This window comes from Sinohyriopsis cumingii, chromosome 1 (assembly GCF_028554795.1).
Source record: "Sinohyriopsis cumingii isolate HCF-2022 chromosome 1, ASM2855479v2, whole genome shotgun sequence".
Classification (NCBI taxonomy): Eukaryota; Metazoa; Mollusca; class Bivalvia; order Unionida; family Unionidae; genus Sinohyriopsis; species Sinohyriopsis cumingii.
In genome coordinates this window covers 189,642,975-189,661,238 of record NC_142961.1, presented here as the reverse complement: position 1 = coordinate 189,661,238, position 18,264 = coordinate 189,642,975, and the positions used below count along the sequence as shown (strand labels likewise).

The 18,264-nt window shown below is 36.0% G+C and overlaps 1 protein-coding gene across 1 annotated transcript in view; it reads left to right on the top strand.

The window, feature by feature from the left end:
- Nucleotides 1–18,264, top strand: part of LOC149808564 (chromatin-remodeling ATPase INO80-like) — a 172,678-nt gene that overhangs the window by 86,138 nt on the left and 68,276 nt on the right. Inside the window, exon 27 of the mRNA XM_089979145.1 lies at nt 616–844. Coding sequence (XP_089835271.1) covers nt 616–844 — 229 coding nt within the window. The remainder of the gene's footprint in view (nt 1–615; nt 845–18,264) is intronic.

Sequence of the window (18,264 nt, the reverse complement as noted above, 5' to 3'; positions counted from 1 at the left end):
ATCCCACAATCATGAAATTAACCCCACAATCATGAAATTGAACCCCACAAAAAATATAAAGTTCACAGTATTTTACATAGTGTGCAATTTTACATGACAAATAAGTAGTTTTGATAGCATGATTGTATGGGGTAGTTCTTGAGGTACAGGAAAGTAAAAGATGTGAAAATCAATAATTAATAAAAGAACCAGCCACTGACTTCTAATGGTTGATTGTTTAGAGAATTTTAAAAAATTCAGTGCACATGGTTTTTGACAAGGACAGCTACAAAATACAATTTTACATAAACCATAGCATATAATGAATAAACAAAAAACTAACAAACAATGCAAATTAAATATACATAACAGAATGACATGTCCATTTTATCTTGAAGTGGAAGATGGGGGGGGGGGCATGTCCACCATCTAAATCTCGGATATGCATGCATATTGCGTGCTTGGACTTGGTGAAATATTTTGTGGACCTCGAGGATGCTTAATGGATTTCTCACATATATATTAGGTTCTTGTATCTGTAAGGCCAGATGTACATATACTTATCAAATTATACTAAGTTCTTTACAAGTATAACTGGTCTCAAACCTTTTTTTTGTTTCGTTCCTAATTCCATAGGTACAGGCAGGCTGCCCTCGCTGGTATTGTGCTGACCGTTGTGCCCAGTGGATGAAAATGAAGGAAGAATTATTTGGCACACTGAATGCACGGAATTCCCTCACCCATGGCACACCCGACATCTATGCAGAAGTTCGTTGGCACAACAGGTGGCGCTTTTTCCCAGAACAGCCAGGTGGACTGATGGGTATACAGCCAAAACATGGATGGTCTGGCATCTATGTTCCAGGTAAGAGTTTCTTTGGAGCAAAAACATTACTTGAAAAATCTCATTTTGCACATTACAGACATGCAGACCCTTATAAACTGGCTGCAAGTCTTACAGAAACGACCCTTAAAATATGGACATGCATAATAAAAGCAAAAATTATGGAAATATGATTGTTGTACTAAAATCTAGATAAAAACTTGTATATGTCTGATTCAGATCTGGGTTTCATATTAGGTCTGGTGGAGTCAGTCAGGGAACCAGACTAACTTTACAGGAGTACCATGGACACTTTAAATTGCACATATTTTTTCAAGCAAAGTATCTGCATGATCAAGCTCTTGCTTATAGAATGTTCTAAAATGGAGTCCAACAAGCACAATATGTAAGAGACAAAACGGACAGTAAACCTCATAAAAAGTTTTAATAGTACAGAAGAATAAAAAAAGGATATTCAGATTGGGGGGGGGGATAAAAGCAGAAAGAGCAACCATTAAGTTTATTGGACCTCATGTGTTGATATGATGTTTTATGGTGGAAGAGATGATTGATTGCCGTCACCATGTGAAATGGAAAAAAAGTTAGGAATTATGTCAGGTTGAGAGATAGCAAGATGCCATTGAGCTCCATACTGCTTGGAACAACTGCAGTTTGCGAATCTGTGCTGGAGGTAATTAAGGTCTAATTGTACTTTACAAAATGTTTAGTTGAACATAATATTTACAGTTACTGCATGTTTCGAATCATACTTCTGAATGCATGTTTTCCAACATTACAGTGTACATAATACTTTGTTATACCTTACTGAAAACTGGTCTAACCTACCAGAAAAAAAATCAAGTGCCATACTGAGAAGGTCTTTTTAGAGTTGGCAGATCTGCATTTACACCCAAAATAGCAGGGTTAACTTGCATATAATGAAGTTAGGAATTTGTGATTCTTGGCCTTCAGAAGAAAGGAAATGAGAGAAAAGAAATTGTTTAAAATAATAACTTTTGCAAACAAAGCAGATACTTGCAAGAGTTCTGAATTTGTAAGATTATTACAACTCTCACTCTTAATATGGTAATTGGGGTCCATTACCACTGACCATTTTCTTTACCGAAACACAAATCTAAGAAATCACAATATATATTGAAAACAGCATATTCTTTGAGATATAATGAGCATGATGCCATGTGGCAGGAATGGCATGGATAAAATTTATTGCACAATTCCTGTATTTTAGAATACTTTCAACCTTTATTTGGAACTGTTCCAACTTTATGTTCCGTCTTTTATAACCTGAAATGCTTTATTATCAGATGACAGAAAATTAGAAACTATGTTAGTGCAGAGACACTGATTTCTTTGGCCTTGTTCTGTAATAAATGGGAAGCATAGTAGACCAATGCAAACAAGAAGCTGTCATCTTGTGTTGGTTCTGTGGTGTATGTTTTTCTTTCTCATTTTGGAAAAATATTCAGTTTGTGTCCCATAATTATCTTGTATTTTATGGGGGAAAAGTCCTTTAATTTTCGTATATTTCAAGTAACAAATTCTTATTTTTCCTATATTATTGAACCGAACACATGGAATTGTCAGTTCCTTGTTAAAGTTATTTGCATAAATTCTTAACTCAAAACGGGGGTCCAGGGTGTCTCGAAACAGGGGGGTCCAGGGTGTCTCGAGTGGTCTAAAATGCTTGCCATTTCAGATCACTGCCATCTCAGCTCTGTCTATGTGGATTAGAGTCTTAGGTTCTGCTAATGTGGGTATGTGAGAAAGTTTGCCAGTAGCTTCACGTGGGTTGGTGTTTTTTAAAAATGTTTTTCCAGGTTCTACCTTCACCACTTACACTGGCTGCAATGTATAGGCTATCTTGTGCTGAAAAAATGGCGTTAAACCCCATAACAGCAACAATCATTCCAAACAAGGAAAGAAATATTGCTCTTTAAAACCTTTGAATGTAAAGCTTGAGTTATTTGGACAGTTTGCAATCACAGATTCTCTGACCTTTTGCATATTACCTAATAAAGGACAGTATTTTTTTACTCTCCACGCTTCCCACCCCAACCTGTCTTCTGTGCACCATGATGCAGCATTCATAATCTGTATCCTTTGCACACACCTGACTTCCCATCCCTCATATCTCCCAAGTACCTTGACATGGAAAGATGGAGTGTCAAGCATTGGTTTCAACTGGTTTTATCAATATTTTAGGCTGGCTGGGACACTAAACATCATTTATGGATCACAGTAACATACAGAATGGATCAAGTATATAGTAAATGTAAATTTTTAACATAAACCAAACTTACATCTTTAATTTAATTATCAAGAATGTCATCAGTGTTACAGAAAAATGACAAAGGTTATGTATTTACAGCATATGATTTGTGGTTCAGAAGAAATTGAACACATCCAGCTTACTCAAAAGTTCTATTTTGTTTACAGTAATATTTACAATACCACTTTATCTAGGTTTATAATTAGACAACAGTATTTTGCCATAGTCTGTCCACTTCAAATTAAGAGATGGCCATCCTACTACATGTCTAATGACCAGTTTTGTTTTAATTAATTCCATTGTGTAGTAAGATGTGCAGCTTGAGTTATCCCCCTTTGACTATTGTTGATCTTCCAAAATTGAAGATTTGATAACAAGGTTGCAAAGGTATATATTGATTTTTACATGCACATAGTCATAGTTTAACTGCCTCTCAGAAATAGTCAATTTTTGTCAGTTCATTCTAACCTGATTTTAGTGTTGACAAGCCTTTTTTACTGTGAGTTTTATGGCAGCTCAGAAATTGACAATACATGTGAGCCTGTTAATTCATTGCAGGTGATTAATGATTGCATTTTACCTGTGGCAAGCTGTTTCCAGGAATAAACTCGTATGTGGAATCCATCAAGTTCATCAATATTGATCATATATTTCCATAATTCAGGCAATAAGTGTTTGGTTTTAGTGGTTTGCCATTGCTGTCACTTCCAGACAGCTATTTACACTGAGTTACACTATGAAAACAGAAATTAAAAATTCTTCTGTTAGAACATAGATTTGTAAAATAAGTGAAACGAAAGGACAGGTTGTATAGTTATGTGTAACTGTTGGTGGAAAGACACATGTTGGTATCGGCCAGAAGTGTGCAAATTTAAGTCTGGCTCCAAAACTTGCCATTGTTTATCACTGGATAGGTACACATAACTGCTCTAGCATATATCAGTGTCTTATTTCTTAAAATAATGCAGATATTGCAAAAGTATACAATTTGAGGGGGCTAAATAAGTACATTTACATTATGCTGTCAAAATGGCATGCTTTTAAAGGGGGTGGGGAGGGCTCAGATGTCATGTATGTAGGTATATATCTGGTCAAAGTGTAGAATTTCTGCTATCATTGAGCAGCAGTGGAACAAGCAAATTTTAAAAAAGGGCCAAAAATTGTATTTACTAGTCAATCTTACTTGAAATTTCTTGCTAGGACATCATGTCATACTAGTCAATGATCCTAGTGAAATTTCTTGACAGGACATCATGTCGTACTAGTCAATGATACTGGTGAAATTTCTTGAAGTTTTGTGTATATATTGTTTGTTCATATACTTGCTGTAAGTATGGTTATGGATTTAATTATTGAATGGGTCTATTGTTGGTGTATATGTTGGTAAATGAAAAACATTGTTATAAGGTTGTATATGCATTATATACTGAGAGCTTAGGGTGACTTCTGCCTGTGTTGTAAATCACATTCAGAGAGGCAATCATGGCCATTAAACAGCTTTTGTTTTTCCAGATTTTGAAGCATAAATGTATACATTCAAATGTGTAGAAATGCAACTCCACCACAAACAGAAAAATTAGAAGTTCTGTGCAGAGATCAGTATAACTGGTTTCTTTATTGTTTACCTTGAATACAGTTTGTCTTCACCCACAATTATAAATATGGAATAACCATATCAAAAGAAATTTTTTGGTGGCAGTTGTCAGAGTATAAAGCCCTGTCTTCATGTAATATTTAAAAATTATACACTAAAGCTGCACAGATTCAGACTGGGTTTTCAGACAGAAAGAATGTAGCAAGATAAGTTGGACAGGTTGGAGGAACCATGCAGGGTGCAAGACCCCTCTTGTGGTTTGGGTTGGATAGGTTGGAGGAACCATGCAGGGTGCAAGACCCCTCATGTGGTTTGGGTTGGACAGGTTGGAGGAACCATGCGGGGTGCAAGACCCCCTCTTGTGGTTTGGGGCAAAGTCCATGTTATGGAGTATGGTGTATTTGAAAAATTATATGTACCAAAACGTGTCGACTACTGTAACAATCTGCCACAATCCACAAGAAACTGTTAATCTATACTAACCTTTAAAAACAAAAACTGTTCTTCAATAGACATTCCTTCTCAGAAAATGGGACACTTCTAAGCACCTGTAACTATTGTCATTGTTATCAAATACTTTTCAGTCTACACTTGCACCAAAGCCTTGCTTGGCATAGCACATTAACTTGCCTATTATCTCAGCCTTAAATGGTGTACCATTTTTCATGTTCTTCTTTCAGTAATATACCAGAATTCCATTTTGCATTACAAATTTACATTTTGGACAAATGATGCATGATTTAAATGTAAATAATGAAATATTTTTAAAGTTCATGATTTGACTGAATGACAAAGTTAAGAAATTCAAAAAACTGTCAGTCATTCATGCTTCATTTCTTACGCCAGTTTTTATTTGCAACTGCGCTGATAGCAATCATTTTTAGCTTTTTACTTATATATCAACAAAACTATTGTTTGCATTTGCAGTAAATAGAAGGAATAATTCTTTTTAAATGTTTATTTTATGATCCCATTTCACATGATTTAATTTTTTTTAATAGTGATATCTAGCATTTTTTATTATTACATTTATTAGGTAGTTTTTTTTCCCCCTAGAATTGAATGAATATTGCATTATGTTCATCATCGTCATGGCCATATGCTTTTATTACATTATTGCATTATCTCATCATCATGGACAAATGGTTTTATTACATTATTGCATTTAGTTCATCATCAGAGCCATATGCTTTTATTACATTGTTGCATTTAGTTCATCATCATGGCCATATGATTTTATTACATTATTGCATTTAGTTCGTCATGGACAAATGCTTTTATTACATTTTTACATTTAGTTCATCATCGGAGCCATATGCTTTTATTACATTGTTGCATTTAGTTCATCATCATGACCATATTAAAATCATTAAATTTAAAGATGAAATATAAAATACTGTTCGCAACACTCAGTTTTTGCACTTGATTGCCTTCCCAAAATCGTAATCTGTTAGCTCTGTGTGATTTAACTGGATATTTGGAATAAACATCTACGTGTTTTATACATGCATACAGTATACACCACTCCCTCAATAACTCATGCCCTGATAACTCGCGAACTGCTTATAGCACATGGTCAGGCATGGATCCCATTTTTAAACCAGAAAATACCCCAAAATTGATCCCTGTTTGTTGAACTTGAAGAAAATCACAATCAGAATTGGTAACAGAAACTTTGCTGTATCGCTCGTTTTGTCGTCGAAAACGGTAGATAGAACCTGGAAATTTTAATCAACACTATGAAATATCATATTTTAAAATAGGTCATGCAATTTTTTACATTGTCTTTCCTTACGACATTCCTAGTACACTGCATTTAACAATATGTAAGGAAATTTCAGTCAATGAAAATGTCACTTACACCAAGTGGAGGCAGTACTTTAATAAATAAATACAAATTAAATAATATTTTTATCAATTGAAATTTGTGTTCTAGTTCTATCTTTTAGTTCATTTTAATTGTGATCGTTATAAATGCAGTGTGTCCTCTTGTAATTAAATGTAAAATGCATCAATCTACCATAACAGCTATGTCCGCGAGCATTTCTCTGAGAACCTAATTAAGTGCTGAATATGTTTTGATAATGACTTCTGAAGTATTTGTTGTATTGTTGCACTGACTTAAAACCTGGTCTCCTTTGTATTATCACATTAATTATGTATTTTGAATAAAATAAAGGAGGTGGAATTAAAGGAAAGTTAAAAGGCACGAAAATCCTACAAACTTAAAATCTAGCAGCCATGGTCGTTCGTCAGGTGAACTCACTTCATTTGATCAATCAAACACCGTTACAAATATTATTGAGTATGTAACATAAACTACCTTAAATTAACCGACTCTTTCATAACTGTGATCAAAGATAACAAGGCCGCCAAGCGAAATGAATACTTCTTAAAATAAAGAGCTTGATTTTACAGATACTGACCATTGTGGGCAAGTGAGTTTCAGAGAATTCTCGAACTGGCACTTTGAGATATCCTTAAGGATGATAAGTTTCATTATTACTTCCAATGAAATCACGACATTAATATTGTACTAATTGAACAGTACAAACATCAAGTTTCGACGTAGACGATTGTCTCATGATATAAATGTAGCTTGTTTTTGAAAAAAAAAAAGGAATCTTGTTTGGTGGTGTATTAACCGTTGGTCTAGTTCCCTGATCTGTGGACTCCCGATTTGGCAGGATAATATGAAACACCACTGTGGGAACCAGACTCATCAAGAAAACAAAAAGCAGTGACATAATACACAGATTTTTTTCGCGTACATGTGATGGTTTTTTAAACCAGATGAAACGATCTTTCATATGTTGAACATTTTGAAAATAAATGTTATTTAAACAGAATAACGAACAACTTGATTAGAAAAAGCGTGTTATTAAAAATTAGTATCGACGTAATTGTAAAATGAGGATTTTCTCCATGTCAGAGTGATTTTTTTCTTCTTCAATTTTTGGAGTTCCTCAGTAACTCATGCCTCACATATAGTGCGGTCTGTGTTTTTGGACCCCGTTGTGTGCGAGTTATCGAGGAAGAGATGTATATGGCTTTTTTACATTTACCATATATACTCACTTATAAGTCAAGTCAGACTGAAAACAACAGACTCTGATCTGCCATCACATAATGCACATGCTGATCAGCGTTGTACTCATTACTCCAAACAACTGCACAGATCAAGATCTGCCATCACATAATGCACATGCTGATCAGCGTTGTACTCATTACTCCAAACAACTACACAGATCAAGATCTGCCATCACATAATGCACATGCTGATCAGCGTTGTACTGATTACTCCAAACAACTGCACAGATCAGGATCTGCCATCACATAATGCACATGCTGATCAGTGTTGTACTCATTACTCCAAACAACTGCACAGATCAAGATGTGCCATCACATAATGCACATGCTGATTAGCGTTGTACTCATTACTCCAAACAACTACACAGATCAAGATCTGCCATCACATAATGCACATGCTGATCAGCGTTGTACTCATTACTCCAAACAACTGCACAGATCAGGATCTGCCATCACATAATGCACATGCTGATCAGCATTGTACTCATTACTCCAAACAACTGCACAGATCAAGATCTGCCAGCACATAATGCACATGCTGATCAGCGTTGTACTCATTACTCCAAACAACTGCACAGATCAAGATCTGCCAGCACATTATGCAATGGCAGATCTGTTTCTGTCAGTTTGAAGATGGTCTCGAATTTTAAGTGAGTATAGACAGTAGAGATGATGCCAAAATATAATCTCCCAGCAGTGAGAGGCTCGTTTTGTAATTTTTGAGACTGTCAGATAACTAGTTTTAAGCCTATTGAACAAGGAGTTGAACGGTCAAAAGTCAGGATTATGAAACTGGCCTATTGAACAAGGAGTTAAATAGTCAAAAGTCAAGGTTAATGGGGAGGAGATAAGTCATTCCAGCAAGGAGAGCTTTTGTTACATTCAAGAATATTTTATTTATTATCTTTAAATATTTTGCATTTTGTTTGAAGTTTTCCTTCTGAAAGTTGGTTTAGCAGTATGCATGATGCACTGTGCCTTGATGCAAAAAGGAAAATACAAAGAAAAAATATTCACATATGTATGGCTTAGTTTACAGTGAGAATGACAGCTGCTAAGACTCTTGGCAACAGAACCCCAGGCTGGCAGGGTCATCAAGTGCAGCTTGTATTGATCCCTCCCAGAGAATTGTATCAATTTAATGTTCCACTGCTCAATTTAATAAGTATAATTAATTTGATGCTGTTTTACAAGTGGCAGAATCAATAGAAAAATGAGTTAGAGCTTCCGGCTTTGTGGATGAATAATCTGGTGGTATGACACAATCGATTTTGTATGGATATTAACCAGGATGCTTTGTATAAAGATATGAATTGGCTAATTCATTTGTACATTGCCTTGGCTTCCACTGTAGATAAAGGTCTTTTTAACATTGTTGCCATTATAGAAAGGAAAGCTATGTTATATAATAACAAATGTAATGTACTGGAATATTATTTTCAGATTAGCAATGATTTTGCTTGGTTATTTAATACAAATTTTTGAACTCTGCATCAAGATCTGAATTCATGCAGAAATTAAAATTTCCATCCATCTGTCCATTCACACTTGTAACCACCAAAACTCAGCATCCCTTGTACACAACTGTATTTCATTTGGTAAATGAATTGCATTTTTCACATGGGTGTGTCTTTTAAAGAATTTATCTTACTGGGTCCAATTTTGAAGGAGTTGTTTCCCCTTTTCCACCAAGTACAAATTTAAAAATCCCTTACACTGATTGCAGATACTGAATAAATTAGCAGGTTCATTATACTTGGCAGAATATATGGACAAAACTCCACAAAGTAGCTTAAGGACATCACACCCACAATTGGAAAGTGGCATCATTTGTATAGAACAAATGACAGATGAGGTGGTATTGTCTGTCTAACACATATACTTGATTGATGCATACCTCCTGCAGAGTGAACCTCAACTAGTGTGCATATCTTGCCTATATCCACTGATGGTGAAACACATTCCTATCGAGTCTCGCTTCAAACCCTGTGAAAAAGAAGTATTTTGATGGTAACTGTATGAAGACACTTTGGTGACTGTATGAAGACACTTTGGTGACTGTATGAAGACACTTTGGTGATGTACCACGTAAGAAAATATTGGAATTTTTTGAAGGAATGCAGTGTATATAGCACCGCTTCAGTGGCCTAGCACTTAGATCATCCATCTTGGATGCGGGAGGTCAAAGGTTTTATTCCTGCATGAGTCATACCAAAGACTTCTAAAAATGGTACTAACAGCTAAATCGCTAGGCGCTCAGCATTAGGAGGTTATTGTTAGGACTGGTCGGCCTGGTGTCAGGATAACGCGACTGGGTGGGACATCATGTTATATGTCTGCGGCATGATGCACATTATGGCACCTGTCTAAACCAGTCCAGGGTGGCTTCCTCACTACTTCTGTGGGAAAGGCACTTAGCGCCCTTTTCCTCAGCATGATGCTGCCAGTACCGTGTTGAATGTAAATCTACCAGCTAACCAACCATCCTAACTGGTTTCCCAGTGCAAGTTACTCTGTTAAAGGCCTTTAAGGTAAAATTATCTTGAGTGGGGCCATTTGTGATTTGCCCATTACTATCGGCTCTAATTTTAATTTCTGATTTCACAAGATAAGTGTGATATAAAAGCATAAAATACAATGTATACAACACCTATGGTCCTAGTAAGAGTACAAAAGTTCCTCTCTAGAATATCAATGCCTGGGGTCTAAGGGATAATGAACAGCTCTGACTCTGCGACATCTTGGTATCCACACAGGTAAAATTGTTATCACTCCCTTCAATTGGCTCCAAGCTCCATCACAACAAGAATAAACATCAACAAAAAGTCCATAGATCTATCTGCTGGATTGCAAACCAATTAATAAATCTAAGGAATATAATACATGGTGTGTTGCTAATTCTGGTTTACATTTGGAATGGTTTTGATAATATGTGCATGCATTACTTGCAGATGAAAATTGGTTGGGTTTTATATTTAATCCAGCTATATTTGGTTCTAGGTTGTTTTTCTATGTAGAAAATCATTTCCACATATGTGCACATCTAAAACAAATCCAACTCCAGTCTTCTGAACTATATACACCCTTCAGAAATTGTTCTTCAATTCTTAGAAAGAAATACAATTTTCTCTTAAATTTGTTGTTTTTGAAATGGAAGCAGCTTATATTTTGTCAACAATTTTATGTTGAGCTACATGTCATGACTGTGATTTGGTGGCTCAATGTACAAAATTAGGCAATTGATATCTCTGTTTGGTTGTTTAAATCTGGCACCCATTTAGCAGTTTCTAGTGACTTTCCTCTCACCTGTCATTGGGCACCAACTGGCTCAGAGTACAGACTCTGTAATTGGCAGGTTATTAAAGTTGCTGAGCTGTCCACCTCAAACACTTAATACAGTTTTAGTTATCAGGTTACAGTGTGCATTAGGAAACCAGGACAGATGGCCCACTTGAAACTATTGTGTAATTGATACCGTAGTTAACCCCTGCCAAGTCCATGGCTTTCATATTCTGTTGAAGTACTTTTGAGAAACTTTTCACCTAGTGTTTGTTATCTTTCTTTCATGGGCATGTTTAGGAATATAGAAAGCATTTTATTAAAGTCAGTATAATTCATTCCATTGAAAGAAAGTTTGATTTTTATTCTGTAAGATCAGTGAGGTCTTTTTCATATTTTAATAATTCTTCTGTTGATTAGTCGCTCTGACTTTAATAAGAAAATTTAAATCTAGTTACAAAATTTTAGTCAAGGAAAGTTCTTGCCAGTGTCAAGACATTATGAAAAGGGTTTATCTATATAGTCTGGTCAGTTTGCAGCTAGGATTCTTTAAAAAAACCTGCAATGAAAAGTAAAGACTCCGTCCAAGTTATCATGACAGTCAGTCTGATTAAAATCATTTCTCCACTGTCCTACATGAAGATCTCTTAGGGGTCATGATTAGTGACCTTTAAATTAGCCACTGGAAATGAAGTTTTAAAAAATTTGAAAGTGAATCAAATCCTTTGGCACACATTGATGCTTTCCAGCATCATTGTTCGGTCTCCCAAAAAACGATATAACACTTCATGTGATTGGCTGATAAAATTATCAATTATGGTAATAACATGGGTCACCAGAAAATGCCCCTTAACCAGTCACTGTCAGATCTTTACTTTGGAAAGTGGATATCTGATTTTAATCGGATTGTCTTGACAGTATGCAGAGTGGCCAAGATGACTCAAATGACAGCGTGTCTTGACAGTATCATGAGGGATTGGGATAACTCTGCTGACAAGGAATCTTGACAATATGAGGAGTGTCTGGGATGACTTTGACAAGGCATACATAATGATTAGTGGTTGGGATAACTTGGTTGACAAGACATCTTGACATTATGATGAGTGGTTGGGATAACTTGGTTGACAAGATATCTTGACACTATGATGAGTGGCTGGGATAACTCGTTTGAGCATCTTGCACTTAAAAATTGAGTTGCAAATATCAGCCTTAGACTCAAGTAATCTTTTTAGGTAGTGAGTTGTAAATACCAGCCTAAGACTAATCTTTTTGACTGATATTTACCTGGGCATTATTCAATCTCACATTGGGCATCATTGTTAGTCAAGGTTCCGATATGTTAACCCTAGCTACACCTTGGCAGATCGGGCAGATATTTTAGTGCTTTGTTCTAGTGATATCTATAGGATTTCACGAGTTGCCTCCCTTAGTATGTAATGCCTCCCTTAGTATGTAATGCCAACTAGCCAATAGTGTGTAACAGCAGTCCATTGTACATCAGCCAAAAATGGTGGAGGCAGCTGACTTCAAAAGGATACTTTGTGTAAGTTTAACATCAAACGTATGACTGTGTACCAAAGAGAAGCCTTTACAGGTGCATTTGAGTGAAAGGTATTTGTACAGATATTGACGGCTAGTTGAAAATTGCTTATTTATCAGTCCATTAAAGTTGTGTGCTCCCCTTATCTTGGTCATGTACTTGTAGGAACAGCGTTCAAATTTGAACAACTTAATTTTGATAGGATGCGATAGCTTGGTGCGGCATTCATTGAAATTCATAGGCCCAAAGCACAGAAATATCTGCTCCATCCACTAAGGTGTAGATAGGATTATCATACTGGCTAGCAAAGATGCACATTGGGATGTGCTTGCAGTTTACCATGTCCCTCCTGTTTTGGGGCTTTTTGATGAGCTTGCAGTTCACCATGTCCCTCCTGTTTTGGGGCTTTTTGATGAGCTTGCAGTTTACCATGTCCCTCCTGTTTTGGGGCTTTTTGATGTGTTTGCAGTTTACCATGTCCCTCCTGTTTTGGGGCTTTTTGATGAGCTTGCAGTTTACCATGTTTTGGCATTTTGACTGGAGGTTAGTCATTGCCACATTGGGATGAAAACTAAAGGGAGAATAATACATGGTTGTCACTCTTAAGTTATGTAACTCAGATAAACACTATAGTTCAATGGGACTGATGGGCAGGTGGGAGATTGATAACAACTTTTCTAATGGCCGATTTGATAAAGGTTGTCGTCGCATTTTGAGATTGGAGTTTAGTCCCAGGTTTCTAGTAGCAAGGTGGTTAATTGGGAGTTAAGGTATTCCACAAATGTGAAAGGATAACCTCTGATAATTTGTATTCCCCAGTGTCAGTGGCATATTGACTTAGTTGTCTGCACATTGATCTGTCCTGATAAGCCTTTTGCAAGATTGTACAAAAACCACTTCACACACAAATAAAATGTGGTTGTTAAAATATTTTTTCTGTATGTTGATCTGAATGTTTATTTAAAGCCTTTAAAGCAATTATATATACACCTACCCACATAAGGTGAAGTGTTACAGTGTTATTTGTCTGTTCCTTATTTTATTTTTACACTGTAAATTAAGTTCTCCGCGATCTACCATAACCACATTTTGTAAGTACATGTAACTTAGGTTGCTTCCTTGCCCCAAATCATCAGCTTCAGACTCAACTGATGAGCAATCAAGAACACAGGAACAGAAAAAAGGAAAACCTTTTCCACACAGCAGAAAAAAGGAAATCCTTTTTCACACAATAACTTCTGTAACAGATACCTTGATCAACCTTTATAGATAACCTTTGGTTTGGCTTGCATTGGAGACAGGAAAGGCACATATCAATAGTTTTGACTGAAAAAAGAGCCTTTTACCATGACCAGATTTGTGGATGTCTTACATTTGAGCCTTGTTGATTTTGTATTTAAAATGTTATGGTCAACTGACATCAAAGAAGTCATGTTCAGGCCATATACCTTGTGCAGTGTTCATTAGTAGCTTCCATTTTATACAACTGGCTGTCTGACAATGTAGGGTGAGGAAGTTAACTTTTTGGCTGGCCGGCAGTATGGGGTTAGGAAGCAGCCTTTTTGGTTGGCTGGCAATATGGGGTGTGGAAGCAACCTTTTTGGTTGGCTGGCAATATGGGGTGTGGAAGCAACCTTTTTGGATGGATGGCAATGTGGGGTGAGGAAGTTACCTTTTTGGCTGGCTGGCAATATGGGGTGTGGAAGCAACCTTTTTGGCTGGCTGGCAATATGGTTTAAGAAGTAACATTTTTGGCTGGCTTGCAATATGGGGTGTGGAGACAACCTTTTTACTGGCTGGCAATATGGGATTAGGAAAAAAAATTATTGATTTTGGTGTCAAGGGGTTAGAGTTCAGAGTCACGGCAACAGTGGTATAGTATAGACGATACATTGATACTACATCTTCTAGTATCTGAATATCTGACCAATGAAAGATTGTTTTGCATTAAAGAAGTGTGATAATGCTTTTTACCACATAGCTAGCATATAATATACCATTTACGGTACTCTTAACTTTTTGTGCTTTTACTTTTTTAATAAAATCCTTGTTAGTGTGATTAGGCAAAAAAACACTTGAGGTAGACACATGTCATTTTGCAGCCTTATTTTTATTCATATATAGACGATGATTAAATTTTCAGATCATTATAACAATAAACTTAAAGACCATTATATTACTTTGTCAATTTGTTGCACGTATTTGACATTTTTGGACTTACATGCAGTACCATATTGACTCCCAAGTCAGCATACCTTTGATGTGCAATAACATAATCCACCAGAAGATTAGGATTTGTATTAGTGATTACCCCAGACATTTTGAATAGGCCCAGATATGATGGGTCATTATGTGATGGCAGATCTGGGTGTATGCACTTGGCAGTTAGATCCAACTTGAGTATATATGGTAGACAAATTAACTTTGGTATTTATATTTTGTATATACGTATATATTGATGTCCCGGTCAGATCCTCAGCCATTGTAGCAATTTTATATTTGTTCCACATTTTTAAAACTTGTTGGAATTGGTCATTTTGGTCTACAACAGTGGGCTATTGTATTTTTTGCTACATTAGTAGAAAAATGTTTGAAATGATATTGCCTTTCCAAAGCCACTAGTCTCGACAAATAGTTATATTGTGTGCTTAATGTTCTTGCTTAGAAGTAAAACCTTCTTAATTACTTGATATTGACTAGACAGCCTATAACTATAAATTAAAAAACTTTTTAAAAAATCATTGGTCCTGTCTGCATATTAACTGTAATTGATTTTAACATTTTATAATTTACTCTAGGTTAGCTTGAACAGTTTTTATTCATGCTTTTTGTTGACATGTCCAAAAAGAAAAATATTTTCTCAACCAAATTACTCGTGTTAAAATTTGAGTTGATTTTATGTAGCCCTTGAATGATTATTCAGGGCAACTGTCTTCATTTTCAGGCGCATGTTTGGAAAATAAGTAATATTAAAAACGAAAGGAGGCGTACATGCTTATGCGCCTAATGAATTTTATTGTGTACTGTTGGGCAGATTTTGAAACATTGGGGTGGTGTTGGTTGTGAAAGATAGCAGCTTCTACAGGATCTGCCCTGAACATGAAATTTAACAGGATGACGTAGAATCCCAGACATAACTCTTTTCCTTTCAAGTCGAGATATATTGTATGAACTCCTCTGGGCTTGGGGGAAGTCCCAGGGAAATTCCATCTCCTTACCAGCCTATCTTTCTTCCATAAATAAACATGGATGCTGTACAGTAATTAAATTTATTACATATAGAGGGGTTATTGTAAGTTATTTTAAATGAGAAAATGTTCAAATATTCTGTTTTTTGATGCACCAGATAATATGCCCTTTTCCGTTACAGATTTGCTGTTGCTTCAGTTTTAGTACCGTCGTTTTATTTAGTTATTTGTTTTTATTTCAAAGCAAACATATGTTAAAAAATTCTTTTGAAAAACTATAGTAGTCTGAATGCTTACCCTTAAATAGTATTTTGTAAAGATTTGAACAATAAATGTTTTCTTTTTGTTCACCAGCAAATATATGAAAGTTCTCCAAATACATAATATTTAATTAGCACATATTTGGTTGTGCCCACACTAATCTATTTAACAGTGAAAAAGAATAATGTTCATGATTTTAACTTTTTCTAGCTTGCGTGTAGGCTAAGTAGAAGTTGTTTCAGATCTGTTACAGGCTAAAATACAGTCTTGCAGAGACACACTATGATCATTAATATCTCAGATCTGCCAGCCCTTACGATTTTGTCATAAGTCTTGCAAAAATGACCCTTAAAATACAGATTTACAGAATAAAAACAAAAGCTAAGGAAATAAGATTATTGCAGTAAAATCTGCATAAATGGCTCATCCGTATTTGATATGATTCCGGGTTTCATATCAGATATGATGGAGATAGTTAAGGAACCAGTCTAACTTTACAGTAGTACCTAACAAGCTTTAAACTGTACATTTTTTATGCAAATCATCTTAATGATCAGGCTCTTGATTATATAACTTTTTACAAAATGGCATCCAACAAGCAGTATAAGTTGAAGATGAAAGGGAAAAGAGGCCTCTTAAAAAGTGTTAATAATCAATACAGAGGAATAAAAATTAATATAAAGTTTTTTTTAATAAAATCAGGCAGGGACAATTGTTTATTGGATGTCATGTGTCAGTTTGAGTATGTCTCATGGCAGGAGATATGAGGAGATATGATTGCCATCGTCATGTGAAAAATCAAACTTCAAGAATTATGTTATATTGAGAGATAACAACAAGCCATTGAGCTGCATAGGGTTTGGAACAGAATTTTGTGCAACTGTACTAGAGGTCAATAAAGACTACATGTGCTTTATAAACTTTTCAATTAAACATGATGTTTACACTCACTGCATCGGTTTTGATATCAAACATTTTAAATACATGTTTTCCAAATTTACAATAGCATTACATGATATTTTGTTACACATTACTGAAAACTGGTCAAACTTACCAAAAAAAAATAATCAAGTGCCTTACTGAGATAGTCTTGTTAGGGTTGGCAGGTTTGAGATCTGTTATATGGTGACACAACCTTACAGAGATGCTTTGAGATTATTAAGATCTGTTATATGCTGACAGCCTCACAGAGACACTGTGGGATCACAAGATCTGATACACACAGAAATACTGGGATCCTTAAGATCTGACACACCCAGCCTTACAGTGACACTATGGGATCAAGATCTGTTAGTAGCTGACTCAGACTTACAGAGGCATAGTGGGATCATTAAACTTTATTACAAGCTGATACACATAGCCTCTGAGAGGCACTGGGGATCATTAAGATCTGACACACAGCCTTACAGAGACACTGGGGATCATTAAGATCTGAAACACAGCCTTACAGAGACACTGGGGATCATTAAGATCCAACACACAGCCTTACAGAGACACTGGGGATCATTAAGATCTGACACACAGCCTTACAGAGACATTGGGGATCGTTAAGATCTGATACACACAGCCTTACAGAGACACTGGAGATCATTAAGATCTGACACACAGACTTACAGAGACACTGGGGATCATTAAGATCTGATACACAGCCTTACAGAGACACTGGGGATCATTAAGATCTGACACACAGCCTTACAGAAACTCTGGGGATCATTAAGATCCGACACACAGCCTTACAGAGACACTGGGGATCATTAAGATCCGACACACAGCCTTACAGATACACTGGGGATCATTAAGATCTGACACACAGCCTTACAGAGACACTGGGGAACATTAAGATCTGACACACAGCCTTACAGAAACACTGGGGATCATTAAGATCTGACACACAGCCTTATAGAAACAGTGTGACATTAAATTTAAGATTTGATAATACAAGAGACTTCTCACCGGTCATTTGTGCTGCTTTAACTGAAGAGTGTGTGTGATTTGGAATATTAATGTAGCTTTAAAAGAATTTCAGTCCTATCTCTATGATGTCTGCATTGTGGCAGTTCATAGTGACGTATAGCACTGGGACATCATGCCACAGACATGTAACATCATGTCCCACCCAGTCACATCATCCTGATACCAGGCCTAATACTAACCTCTTCATGCAGTGCGCCTAGCAAGGCAGTTGTTGGTACCATTTTTATAAGTCTTTGGTATGACTCT